Source organism: Mycteria americana, chromosome 7 (assembly GCF_035582795.1).
Source record: "Mycteria americana isolate JAX WOST 10 ecotype Jacksonville Zoo and Gardens chromosome 7, USCA_MyAme_1.0, whole genome shotgun sequence".
NCBI lineage: Eukaryota > Metazoa > Chordata > Aves > Ciconiiformes > Ciconiidae > Mycteria > Mycteria americana.
This window is the reverse complement of record NC_134371.1, coordinates 59,174,399-59,186,891: the sequence shown is the minus strand read 5'-3', so window position 1 is coordinate 59,186,891 and position 12,493 is coordinate 59,174,399. Positions and strand designations below refer to the sequence as shown.

General features: G+C 56.9%; 1 protein-coding gene across 1 annotated transcript in view; it reads right to left on the bottom strand.

The window, feature by feature from the left end:
- LOC142412818 (uncharacterized) overlaps nt 1–12,493 on the bottom strand; it is a 15,295-nt gene extending 2,802 nt beyond the window's left edge. The window contains exons 1-4 of the mRNA XM_075508663.1: nt 12,375–12,493; nt 1,990–2,460; nt 574–903; nt 246–409 (exon numbers count right to left, since the gene is read on the bottom strand). Coding sequence (XP_075364778.1) covers nt 246–409; nt 574–903; nt 1,990–2,460; nt 12,375–12,441 — 1,032 coding nt within the window. The 5' untranslated portion in view covers nt 12,442–12,493. The remainder of the gene's footprint in view (nt 1–245; nt 410–573; nt 904–1,989; nt 2,461–12,374) is intronic.

Genomic DNA, 12,493 nt, shown 5'->3' with positions numbered 1-12,493 from the left:
ACCTCTTAGCATTCCCCTGCAGAGTGAGGGGAAGGCAGAGAGCTTCTTTAGTGGCCAACCTTGAGACTTGCTGTCTTGATTCAAACCCTGGATGGAAGGAGAGGGACCTAAGAGGGAATAGGAGTTGCGATCAGCATTCTGGCTGCTGCAAATACCCAAAGCGTCACTAATGTAGTAGAAGGGGAACTGCAAAGCAGCCAGTAGCAAGCCAGACCACGTCAGGCTGGGCTGAAGGCATTACTCACCATGGGCAGGTCCTGCAGGCGCCGGAACTCCATGCGGCTGTTGTGCTGGCGGTATCTCAAGAAGCCCACCAGGCCTAGGATGCCCACCATGACAATGAAGACGGAGATCACGGTGATTACCAAGGGATCAGCCCTCGTATCAGCCAACGGAGAATTGGGTAGCTCTGCAAGGATACCAAGGGAATGAGGCCAAAAGAGAGTCTTCAAGGGCTGGAGTAGCAAAGCCTTGTCTTTTCTGGTTCTGCTCAGTACAACCAAGAGGAAATTTGAGGTACCCCCAACCCTTTGCCATATTTTGTGAGAGCAGGGACAAAAGCAGAGCATTTACCTGGATTTTCATCATCACCAACGTCCAATACAGAAGCCTTCTCATGTATGGGCTCCAATGGCTGCTTCGGTGTAGATGTGCCGGTGGGGATGGCAGCTGTGCTGGTATACGTGGAGCTGGTCACAAGGAGTCTCACTGTCACAGCACTGGAGGCGGAGGCAGAGGACGTGCTCCCTACGGTGGCGATGGGAGCAGAGGAGGTTCTGGGCTCCATGGTGCTCTCCTCTGTGGCACCCGCAGGGTTTGTTCCTGGCCTGGTTTCAGACCCTTCTGCTGTGGGCTGCACGGTCTGCCCACCAAAAGGCCCCAGCTGAGAGCTGTTAGTTGTTGCTGCAACATAGGAACAAGCAGTTATTTCAAAGGATAAAGTGCAAGCGCACTGTTCTGTGGGACTGGACTAGATAGAAGCAAGTCTGTAAGGAAGACTGCTGGGACTATAGGAGAAGCAGCTTATTGACAACCCTTTGGAAAACAAGCAGGTCCTATAGCTCAGCCACAGCTGAGCCACGCTATATATAAGCCACAGTGCTTAGAAAGTCCTGTTGGTTTTCATGTGCTCCAATCTGCAATGTCAGCTAACTGCAGCTGGGCCCACAAGGCCTGTCCTCTGGGGACAAAGACAAGCAGAGAACCCTCAAACAGCTTTGCACAGAGCTGGGGATAACCCCAGAGCAAGAGACTGGGAAAGGTCTCTCATTACGGGGAGCACAAAGGGGGCTGCCCAGGGACTGGGTAGCAGCATCCCCTGAGGCTGTGTCTGTGCGTCACAGAACAGCAGGATCCTGTGACACAAGCTAGGGCGAAGGATGCGGTTGTGCGTGAACACCATGCAAATCAATGGTCAATCAGTATCTGCCTTGCATCAGGGGTGTGTGACAGCCTGGCAGCCCCAAGGTGGGCGAGACTGGGGTCGCAGACCCTATAGCCAGTCCCCACGCTGCCCAGAGGGATCTGAAGGTAGGGTAGGAGTTCCCATGGTTGCCCAGGGATGGATGGGCTCATGCTTGTGCCTGCCCATCTCCGTGCTTTGTGTTAACGGAGGGTGTGCTGCCCGTTCTGCAGGCAGCAGGGAAGGCTCCTGTCAAGCCCCCAGCCCTGGTGCAGGAACAGCCCAGCTGGGCAGCACTGCTGAAGCACGTTGTTTCAGATGAGATATATAACGGACTTCCCTGCACACAATCAATGTCCTCATCAGAAAGCAGCCAGCACAATTAATACCATAATTAATGGGGCTTGCAAAGAGGATGCTGAACTAACAGCACCTCTGCAAGTCAGTACCACTGAACTGTTTGTGCTTAATGGCTCATTCCCCTTTTCCCCCCCTCTCTCCAATTCCCATGAGAGTTCACAGAAGTTCCCAGGTTGTGCATCCTTGGGGCAGGACTTTCTGCACAGGCAGGAAAGGCAAAACCTCACCCGGCACACTGTTCAGAGGAGGCGTGGGGGTTGCACTGCTGGCGTCATCCATTTCTTCAGTTGTGCTGAAAGGCTCTGTGACTTCGTGGTTGGGCTGGTTTTCTTCCAGAGTACTGGCAGTCGCGGTAGGAGAGGGAATTTCCATGCTGCTGTTGACTGACAAGCTCGTGTTGTGGTGCTCACGCTGTGTAACTGTGACGTCCCCGGGGCTGGCAGTGGTGGAAGCCTGCAGTCTCTCTGCCTTGGTGCCTGCCATGGGGGTGGTAGGGATGGAGGCATCCTCCATCTCTGTAGCGGGGGCTCCAGTGGCATTGAGTGTTGCAGCAGTCAAGTTTTTCTCCAGGCTTGTCTTGGGAATGGCAGTAGTCACTGGACTGAAGTCAGAGGCTTCCCTTGGCTGATCTGAGGTTAGCACTGTGCTAAGGAAAGGTGATGGTTTCACCGAGGTCTCTGCTGTCTTCTGTCCCTCTCCTATGGAACAGAGTTAAGAAATGCTGAGAAATTTGTCAGAGATCCCACACTGAGAGGAGAAACAGAGGGGGAGGCCAGGAATTTAACCTCTCCATCCCCTTAACTCCAAATCCAGCACAGGTTCACACTTGGGGAAGGGGTTCAAATAGCTCCTCTGTCCTTGTGGCCTCTCTGAGGCAGGGACCTGCTCTAGGGGACCTGTTTTTACCCTCCTCCCCCTCAAGCCCTGTGGTCCTGTTCTGTGGGCTCAGCATCACTAAGCCCTCTACCCTGGAGCACCTTTTAAACCTTTTTAGAGCATTTGAGTTTTTTAAAAGTACCACCTGAGACCTGATTCTGTGAGAAACTTAGATAAGTCTTCCTTGGTTCATTGAGAAGGAGTCAGAAGTGGTGCAGAAAAAATACAAGTGGGGAAAAAGTGGAAGTAGGTCCTCTTATCTCCCCTGGCCCAATGAAGTGTAGAAAAGTAATGTTTAAAATGTCTGTGGCTGGCAAGGGTAAAGCCATAATCTTAGCAGTAGTGTGGGCTTGCTGCTAGAGGGAAAGGTAAAATGGGTAGCCAGAGAATACTACAGCTAACAGAGCTGGTGGTGTGCTTTGGGAGGTGCCTTCCTGAGCTATTTATGAACACATCACCACCATAAAGTGTGACTGTTGTGATAGAAATGGGGAGCTACTCAGCCTCCCACTACAGCTTCCCTCGCCGGGACCTGCGGTGAGCAAGGATCCCCCCCGGATCCGCAGCCGCTAGACAGTGTGACAGCATGCAGGAGGAGGAAAACCACAAGGCTCTTACACTGCCCGTTCATAAACATGGATCCTGTGGGGTTTTTTTAGGGTGTAAACAGGAAGAAAACACAGAAATGTAGCCACATCAGGATGGACTCTCCAGACAATTTAAAAACATCGCATGGTCAATATTTTGACAATTTCTGTTCGAGTTTCTACCCAAGCCAGAGGTGTGATGAGCCAACTACAGAAAAAATAAAGGTACCAAAGAAAATCCATCTTCATGCCCACTCTCTCCACAGTGGAGAAGCATCCGAGGCAGATGCCGTAACCAAGAAACATTCATCCACCAACAAAGCAGCCCACTCTCGTACTAAGGCTTTGGGGAAATCTCAGCAGTTTTTAAAAGCTCTTCAGAACAGCCACAGTTATCAGAGCTCTTCTCCAGCTACAGCACTTAACAGGCCCTAAAAAAAGACACAATACGTCTCTCTCAAGAGACCTTTGCAGTACCCCGACCAGCTGGAGAATTCAAAACCTCAAAGCATCCTGTCGGAGCTGTGCTTGCCTGGCCCGGGGCCCCAGTCCCAGGAGGGCTCCCACGGGGGATGCACAAACAGGCAGCACAACCCTGCTCGGCACATTCAGAGAATAAGCTCTCAAGGGGAGCCCCAGCTGGGGCGACTTAAAAATGAAGACCGAAGGTGTAAGTGATGCTCCCTTTGGCCTTGCCTTGATCCAGCTGTCCCTGGCCAGAATGTGCCTCTAAATAAAGCAAGGTGCTCTCTGAAATGGAGCTAAGGTGTAGGATATGGTTACACCAGTAACACCTGGAAGGAAAAGAGCTGAGCACTGCATTTCCCCAGATCAGGCACCAAAGCTCACAGCTCTTCATGCGACAATTTCCAGCCCTACAGCTCCAGAGCCTGTGCTGGGCAATGCTGAAGGATCCCGGCTGGGCATTGGCAGATGCTCGCTCTGTAAACACCCAACTACCTGTTCCTACGCAGCAAGAGACGCACACAGAGCTGTGCTGTCACTGCGGGTAAACAGGAAAAGGTGGTGGCCAGGTGCCCGGCCAGCGGCGAGCCTGGCTACGTGCTGCTTTGAATAGCTGGCCTGTGCCTGGGACAGCCTCCCACAGGGTGGCAAGCCATGAGTGGGGTCATGCAGAGGAAAGATTTGAGGAGAGCTGTCTTGCACAAAGGCCTGAGCAACTCTGAAACACTTGTGCCAGTTTCTGACTAGGAAAGGAAAGCCAGGGGGAAGGCGGACGAGTCTGGGCCGTACATGCCAGGGCACCTCCCTGCAGTGTCAGGAACTGGCATCCCTGCCAGGAGATGCTGTGGGGCAGGAGGGTTTGTGGGGACAAGCAGCTCCCCCCACCCTGTGAATAAGGATGGGCTGCACACACAGCTCCCCGCTGTCTGCAAGAGGGAGAGCTAGTGGGAGTAGTATTTCCCTAAGCTCTTCTCTCTGTAAGTAGCCACACAGCTCCTTCCCGCAGAATTGCTCAGTGTCCATGACCACCAAGGAAGCAGTGCCCGGGTGGATGGGCTGCTCCGGCCCTGCATCCCACAGGAACGTAGCAGGACCATTGCAGAAAGGCTTGTGCTGTAGCGGCAGCCGGCCCGGACCTGGTGTAACACAGCACTGTGGCGTGTAAAACTTGGTATGTAGAGAATTGCAGAAGAGATGTTAAAATTGGCAGGTATGGAGCAGGAAGGGGAACCGCTGGGGCAGCAGGGCACCTGCTCAGAGGCCTTTGAGCAGGGCAGGTGTTGATGGCACCTGGATTAGTAGGTCATCCAGCCCAGGACATCACAGCACACCCAGCTCAGGAAACAAAGGAGAGCCTGAAAAAAGGGAGAGCCTAAACCAGGCTAACACAAAGACTCAAGCCATTAAAAGATGATGGCGGGAAGATAGAGAACAAGGCAAGAGCCTTAAGATGGGCAAGGAAACGAAGGACAGGGAGTAAATCCTCGTCACTCGGGGACAGACAGACAAAAGATCACCATCACCGTGTGTCAGCTCCTAAGAGGTAAGGGCACATCCACAGCCAGCACACAGTCACCAAGCAAAGCACCTGTGGAAATACCCAATAGGTGCAACTTAGTGCTTGTGAGCATGCGGGTGTTAAGAGCGCAAGCACTAATGGGTTTTATTTCAGTTTTGTTTTAGAATAAAAATACTCCCCCAGGGGTCTTGCATTAAGATTTGCTACATCGTTGCTGCAATGCCACAACTTTGTTTCCCACAGTTTTATCACCACCCAAAGAGGCAACCCGTTCCCACCCAGCTCCGGTGCAAATCCTGCAGTACAGTGGGGAGAGCACGGCTCTGCTGCGAAGCTGCTGCGGCCGGCTGTGCTGGATGAGACCCAGCGAAGCCCACGCCAGCTGTGATCCTCCAGGGTCCAACCACTGTGGTTTGCTCTGCATCCTTGGTGCCTGACAGGTCGGAAAATCCCCAGTTCCAGCACGGTCACTGCTGCTCCAGTCACTGAGCGATGATGTTTTTAGCTGTTTATCAGTTACTTACAGAGATGCAGGTCAGAGCTTATTAGTCTGGCGTCTTCCTGGAGGAGCTCTGCTTCCTGCACCACATGCTAGGGAGGCTGTGGCTGCATTGCCTAAGGCATCGCCCTCATCAGCTCCTGGAGACAAGAAGGAACCATGCCCCTCTTGTCTCAGATAGAAAGGGAAGGAGTTAGTGTGGATGCTTCACCTTCTCTGGGATCCCCCAGGCCCTGACAGTTGCAGCAGCCCAAGACAGCTGGTGAAGTCACCCCTTGGATCCATAATGAAGAAACTATGACTGTACTGCAAGTGAGGAAGCAGGACCAGCTGCAAGCAAGAGCTCTGATAATAACAGCATCTCTGTTTCCCTGACGGGGAACCAAGGGTGGGTTTGCTTTGGTTACGCTGCAGTGCCTGCTAAAGCAGAGCTGGCTGGCGGTCCCCTGGCTACAGCCCCGCTCCTGCCCCGCGTCTGTGCTAACCACCAGGCTCAGTCTGCACGTGGTGAGAACCAGCGATCTCAGACCACATTAGGGCAGGGCTGGTGGATTTGGAGCGGCAGCTCCCATCAGACAGTGCTGACTGCAGTGACCTCTGTCTGGGAAAGGAGAGGGGCAAAGGAAGAGAGCAGCCCCAAGGGAGGAGGGATGCAGCCAGCCGAGAAGCCCCTGCCTTGGACAAGGGTGGGAATCGCTCCCTGCTCCGCAAGGGAAGGGAGGGCTCTGAGCATCAGCCCACGGCTTCGGGCCCTCTCCAGCACTGCATGACGACACTGAGGACCTCCACGCATCAACCCAAGCTCCCACCAGCTCCAGAGCAGACATGGTATAAATATGCCATAACGGAGACTGAGTGAAGGAAGCCAGCTCTGCAGGAGACAGGGCCGTCCCTGCTTTGCGCTCCCTGCCCAAGTTTCAGGGCTGGGGCCAAGCGAGGGGCTGAGGAAGGTTTGCACAACCAGCACAGAGCACCGCTGCTGTGTCAGGGCAGCCACACAGAGCAGGGACGTCTCCTCCATCCTCTGCCACAGCAGCCACCCCACTGTCTATTTGTTTCTCAGAATAAAACAAGGCAGCAAGACAGAGCAGGGCCTCAGCTGGACCAGCCTGTGGGACGAGCTCTTGCCACAACCCTCCTGCCGCGGTCCCAGCAGCACCCTCTGCACCCCCCTTCCTATCTCAGCCAGAAACAGCAGCCTGAGGTCCCTGAGGGTCAACACAAACCCAACTCCAATCCATAGGCTTTACCACCGTTTCTAAAATCCTTCTTAGGGCGAGATGTAGGAGAGCCATGTAAGGTAAGGAAGGCAGCAGCAGGCTGGCTGCTGGGGCTCGAGGGAGAGCAGGGCAGCGGGGTGCAGGCTGCAGTCACCGCTGGAAGAGGCGCACAGAGACCCAGGCGAGAGCTGAGCACAAAGACGAGAAAGGATCTAGCAGGACTCCCTGGTGTGGATGTATCCTCCTGCGCAGGCTGTCACTGTCTGCGGATAGCACCTCACTTAAATCAGCTTCCTACAGAATGCGTGTCAAACCACTACTCTGATTCATTGAAAAGGCACCCAAACCCTTCTTAAATCCTATTTTTGTGCACTAAGTGAATTCAATTTCCATTTAAGTGTAACAGCCCAAGTCGCAAACAACCTAGTAAAATGCAAAATTAATGTTTAAAAAGTAACAGCATAAACTGTAACTTAAATGTATTTAAGCAATTATATTATATCCTCTTGCTTAGCAAAGTACTCCATTAAGTGTAGAAATTATCTTTTGTTGCCAGTTATTACATTTTTATGGTTACCAACCAATGGTAATTAAACAACCTCTTCAAGGAAAAAGAGCTTGAGTATAAATGCAAATAAAACCAGACAGTGGGATTTAAAACCAAGGATCCTCGTTTCATTTAGAAGCAGAACTGGAGTAGCTGCTGATTAGATACCAGCCGAGCCTGACCTCTTCTTAATTCAGAGCTTGGAATAAAAAAAAAAAACAAGTGGCAGAAGAGATTTCTGGAGCCCTTCAGGTAGGTGCCAGATGCACCCAGAGATGCTGTAGAGCAAACACTGTCATCGTGATGAAGTGAGGTTCAGACACACAGATCCGGTACGAAGGGCAACTGCTTTGTAAGCTCAGCTCCCGTTTGATACTTTGCAGGACCTCGATGGAGGCAGGATGCCACCGGGCTGCATTTGCTGCAGGCTCCAGCGCTCTCCCTGCCAGGGCTGATGCTGGGACTGTCCCCATCCCGGCAGAGAGAGGCTGAACGGGCTCCATCTGCTGCAAGAAGTCCAGGCATGGGGCGCAGGGACAGATTGGACCTTGCAGCCTGCTCGGGGACCACAGCAAAGCTCTTGCGTGGCAGCAAGTTAATTCACTGCACCCCACGTGGCCTCTGTGAGCTGAGCCGTGCCTGTTGCGCAGGCAGCAAAACTGGGGGGAGCTGAACTAGGGGTGCCGAGTGCGGCCCTGGAAAGCTGCCAGGCCAGGCAAGCTGCAAAGCAAGGGCTGCGGTAAGGGACAGGAATAGAAACTGAGTCTCCTGACTGAGAAGCTCCTTCTAGCCCAATAGGCAGGTGGCCACGAGCTGAGCACGAGACGGGGCTCAGATTAGATATGGGGTGTCGAGTGAGCGCAGCGCTGGCGAGGGACAGCCCAGCACCCAGCCTGCCCGGGCAGGCAGGAGGATGCTTCCCCGGGGCATCTGCGGATGCCGGGCCTAAAGCTTGAACCCCTGGGGAGCAAAAAGGGGAACCAGGAGTGTGCCAGTGCTACCGCTTTGTTTGGTGGCACTGCATTTGTGATGGGGACAACCAGCCGATGGTGGCATAGCAGAGCCAGGCAGAGCAAGGGTTGCGAGAGCAGAGATGAGCAGCCCTGGAAACAGCACCATAAATGCCAAGCACAGGTTCTTCAGTACTAGGAAAAGCCATAAAGCAGCACAGACATGCCCAGAGCATGCAGCGGTGCCAGAGCCCGAGTCGGGGAGGTGCATCAGGGAGGGGGGCAGCCACAGCCCGAGCGCCTGCCCGCAGGACGCAGCACCCCAGGGTGGCACGTGGCTAGGTGCCTAGCTCTGCCACGTGAGCCCTTCCCCACCCAGCCGGGGCAGGGAGACATGCAAGAAACTGTGCTTTCCCACAGGTTTGCATTAAGCCCCATCACTGATCCCCCATTTAGAGGCGAGGGGGCACTTCCCGAATTCTCATGGCAGGGCAAAAGAGGAGAGCAGGCTGCCTTGCTCAGCCACCACTGTCGCACCAGCCAGTTATTTTCCACTGGCTGCAAGCAGCTACAAAGCACCCTGCTTGGCAAGAAGGTGCCCAGGAGGCTCCCACGTTGTTTGCTTTGTTCCTTGGTAGAGGGATTGAGCCATGATGAAGACCCCTTTGCCCAGAAGCTGCTGGGGACATGCACGGCACCAAGGCCTGGGAAGCCTGCCCTCCTCTGGGGCTGCATAACCCCAATAATACAGCAACAGCAGGGAGCTCTGGCATCAGCCAGCCCTGCCCTGCTTACCTTGGGAGTCACAGCTGCAGTGGAGGAAGCACTCGTGTCCTTAGGAGAAAATTAATTAGGCAGTTGCCTTAATAGCAGCCCCATGTCAGCAGGGAGCCTGGTCTCTAGTGCAGTGCGGCATGAGCTGGGGGGAATCTGGACATCAGAAAATCTGCCCAGTCCCAGCAGCCCCCAGGACCTTCCTGTCAGCTGTGTGGCTGCTGGTTTCATGGGCCATGGGGCTTGGAGGATGCATCCTGCCCTGAGCAGCCACAGTTTAGGTCATGCAGGGCAAGCACGTGCCCTGGCCCTGCCCTGAGCACCCCTACAGGGCTCAGGACATGGCCCCAGACCCGAGCAGTGCTGAGCCTTGTAAGAGCTGCCCCACAGAGTGTGGTGGGGATAAAGGCGGCCAACGTCACCACAAAACAGCCCTGTGGAAACCCCTGCAGCAAGAACTGCGTCTGCCCACCCGGAGGGTCTTGGTGGAAAGGAAGGAGGGAGAGGGGCCTCTGTGCTTTGGATCGTCCCTGCTCCCTTTTGCTCAGAGGGATGGGGCCAAGGGACCTGAAGGAGGAGAGTGCTTTGCCCCTGCCCAGCAGGTCAGGCCTTGGAAGGGCAGCAGGGAGCCAAGATCCACCCTGCACGTGGGGCTGGGGGAAGAGCACATTGCAGAAATGGCATCGAAGACCAACAGCATGACATGATGGGGCTGGGCAGGCGGTGCAGGGTCGGTGGTTACCCCACACAGCTGGAGGTACCACCCTGAGGAGAGGACCAAGCTGTGGCTCAGTTCTGGGTGCAGGAGAGCTGGAGCCCTCCAGCCAAGGGGGGGTTGGGGCCATTCACTCCCCTTAGCCCTGGGCAAACAAGGGGAAAAAAAATCATGGCAAATCAGCTGCGGGGCTCTGGAAGCAGACACACTGCCCGCCTGTGTGCATGGCCCCAGGCGCCGACAGACAGGGCTTTATGCCCTCCTGCCGCTCCTGGCCCTGTGCTGTCCCCTCCGCTTGTGAGGCAGCTCAGCGTGGGAGGGGGAGGCAGCAAAATGCCCAGACCAAAATTACTTGGGGTTTTATTTGTAAGGCTAACGGTGCTGGAGGAAGTGGATTTCCGCAGGCAGCGAAGAAAGGCTGCATTGAGAGGCCGGGGTGGGCAGAGCACAGGGGATGCGGCAGCCCAAGTCCCTCTGCAGCCCCGCAGCAAACCCGTCTGGGGAGTGGGAGCAGGCGCTGCCAGACAGGGGTGCCAAGAGGATCTGCGCTGGGAGCAAGGCAGAGACCAGCTCACGGAGCTGGGACAAGCCCAGTTTTGGACAGATTTTTCTAGGGACTGTCGACTTTGGGACCAATCTCCAGGCGAACCCTTCCCTTCCCCCATCACTGCCCTGCTGGGATTCTCTGGTGTCTCATTAAGGGCTGTGCTTGCCATGGGGCATTTTTTTATTGGTGGCATCTCTTCCATGCCATCTATTTTCACAAAACATTTGCACTCTCAACTGTGGCTGGGATTAGCTAGCGGATCCACAAGCCATGAGGACAAGGGCCAGGCCAGCTGCATAGGTGCCATTTCCTGAGGCTGTGAAGGGATTTTGGGATTGGGACACTATGCATGAAGATCCCAGGAAAAACCCAGCACAACCTTAATTCTGGTACATTCCAGCCGTTTGAGTCTTGGACTTTGCAGTGAGAAGGCTTCTATGAGCCAGCTGGGGCAGGGGGCTCCCCGGGGGTACCCCAGCGTGCCGGTGCAGGAAACGCTGCGAGACATGGGGCCAGCCCAGCCAGCGGCAGCCCCGAGCTCCTCCTCCTCTCGGCGATGGAAATCCCGAGTCGTTCCTCTGCCAGCGAGTCACTCCTCTGCCAGTGGCCGGTCACCTCCCCGCACCCCGTCACAGCACAGCCACCCTCGCACAGGGAGCGCAGCGTTACCCAAGGCTTTGCCCACATAAAGGGGGCTGGTTTGGGACTGTTTCCCCGTGCTCAGCCTCAAACCCAGCCAAACCACATCTGGCGCCCAAAACCTCAGCCTGAGCGCTGCTCTCGCTGCCGGGGCTCAGCCCTGCAGGCACCTACACTGGGGTTTTACCAGCCCAATTAGTTATTAGAAACCGAGTTTCTGCGTGTCACCCCTCGGTCTCTATTGCTGCTGTCACCGTGCTGTGATCTGACCAGGGTCTGGCCAAGGGGTTTTTTTCAGCTGCAAAGAAGAGGAAACACATTCGCTGCCTGAGCCCCAGGCAAGCCCCTAAATGCCAGCTCAGACTTTGTCATTGCCAGGGTCATGGGGGATGGCGACAGCCCCCCGACTCGGGGCACGCTCCCAGCCACGCGGCAGGGCTCGGCGGCGTGTCGGTGGACGGGGCTGTCAGCGCCACGCTGCAGACTGTGCCTCCCCACGTGGGGACATGTTGCTTGTGGAGTCGAGCCGAAAGACAGCCTGGGAGAGGCTGCCTGGGGCCGGGATCTGGCTCCTGCTCCGTCCTGGACACCGGCATCGCCTCCTCGCCCGCAGCACATCGGGGCGGGCGCCCTGTCCCTGCGGGGAGGCGGCAGAGCTCGGGCTTTGTCCGGGGTCCCCTCGGTGGGCAGCTCAGCACAGTAGGCACCCAAGGGCCGCAGGGTGGGAGACGGGGGACTCGCAGGGCTGGATGCTGGTGGGCGAGCGCCTCCGGGCTCGCTGCTCCCCTCCCCGCGCATCCCCTCGGCTTCCCCGCTGGGCCGGGGAGGTGAACCCGGCCCGGCCCCGCCGGCGGGGGAGCAGCGCCCGCGGGGCGAGCGCTGCCTGCAGCTGCCTTGTATGGGCAAGGCCGGGGCGGGCGGTCCCGCTGCTGCCTTGAGCGCGGGGCTCGCCCGGGCCCCCCCCCCCCGCGCATCTCTGGGCGACCGTACCTGCGCGCCCGGCGGGGCGACGGCGCCCGGGGCCGGGGCACTGCGCCCGAGTCTCGGGGCCAGGCCCGGGCGCTGCTCCCCGGAGGTTTCCGTCCCCGGGGAGGGCTCCCCGGAGCCTCCTCTCCCAGCCCCACCAGCGGGCGGAGGAGCCCGAGCCCGGGCCCGGGCCCCGGCGCTGCCCCGACGGCTGCCCCCGGCGCTGCGCTCCCCGCCGCGGCGAGACCGGCGGGACCCCCCGAGCCGCCCCCCCGCCCCGGCACCCCTCGGGCGGCCGCCCCCGGTACCTGGCAGGGCGCAGAGCAGGCAGCAGGCGGCGGCGAGGCGGAGCAGGGCGCGCCGCGTCCCCTCCATGCTGGGCCGATCCGCGCTGGCTCCGCCGGCGGCACCGGGGCGGTGCCGGGGC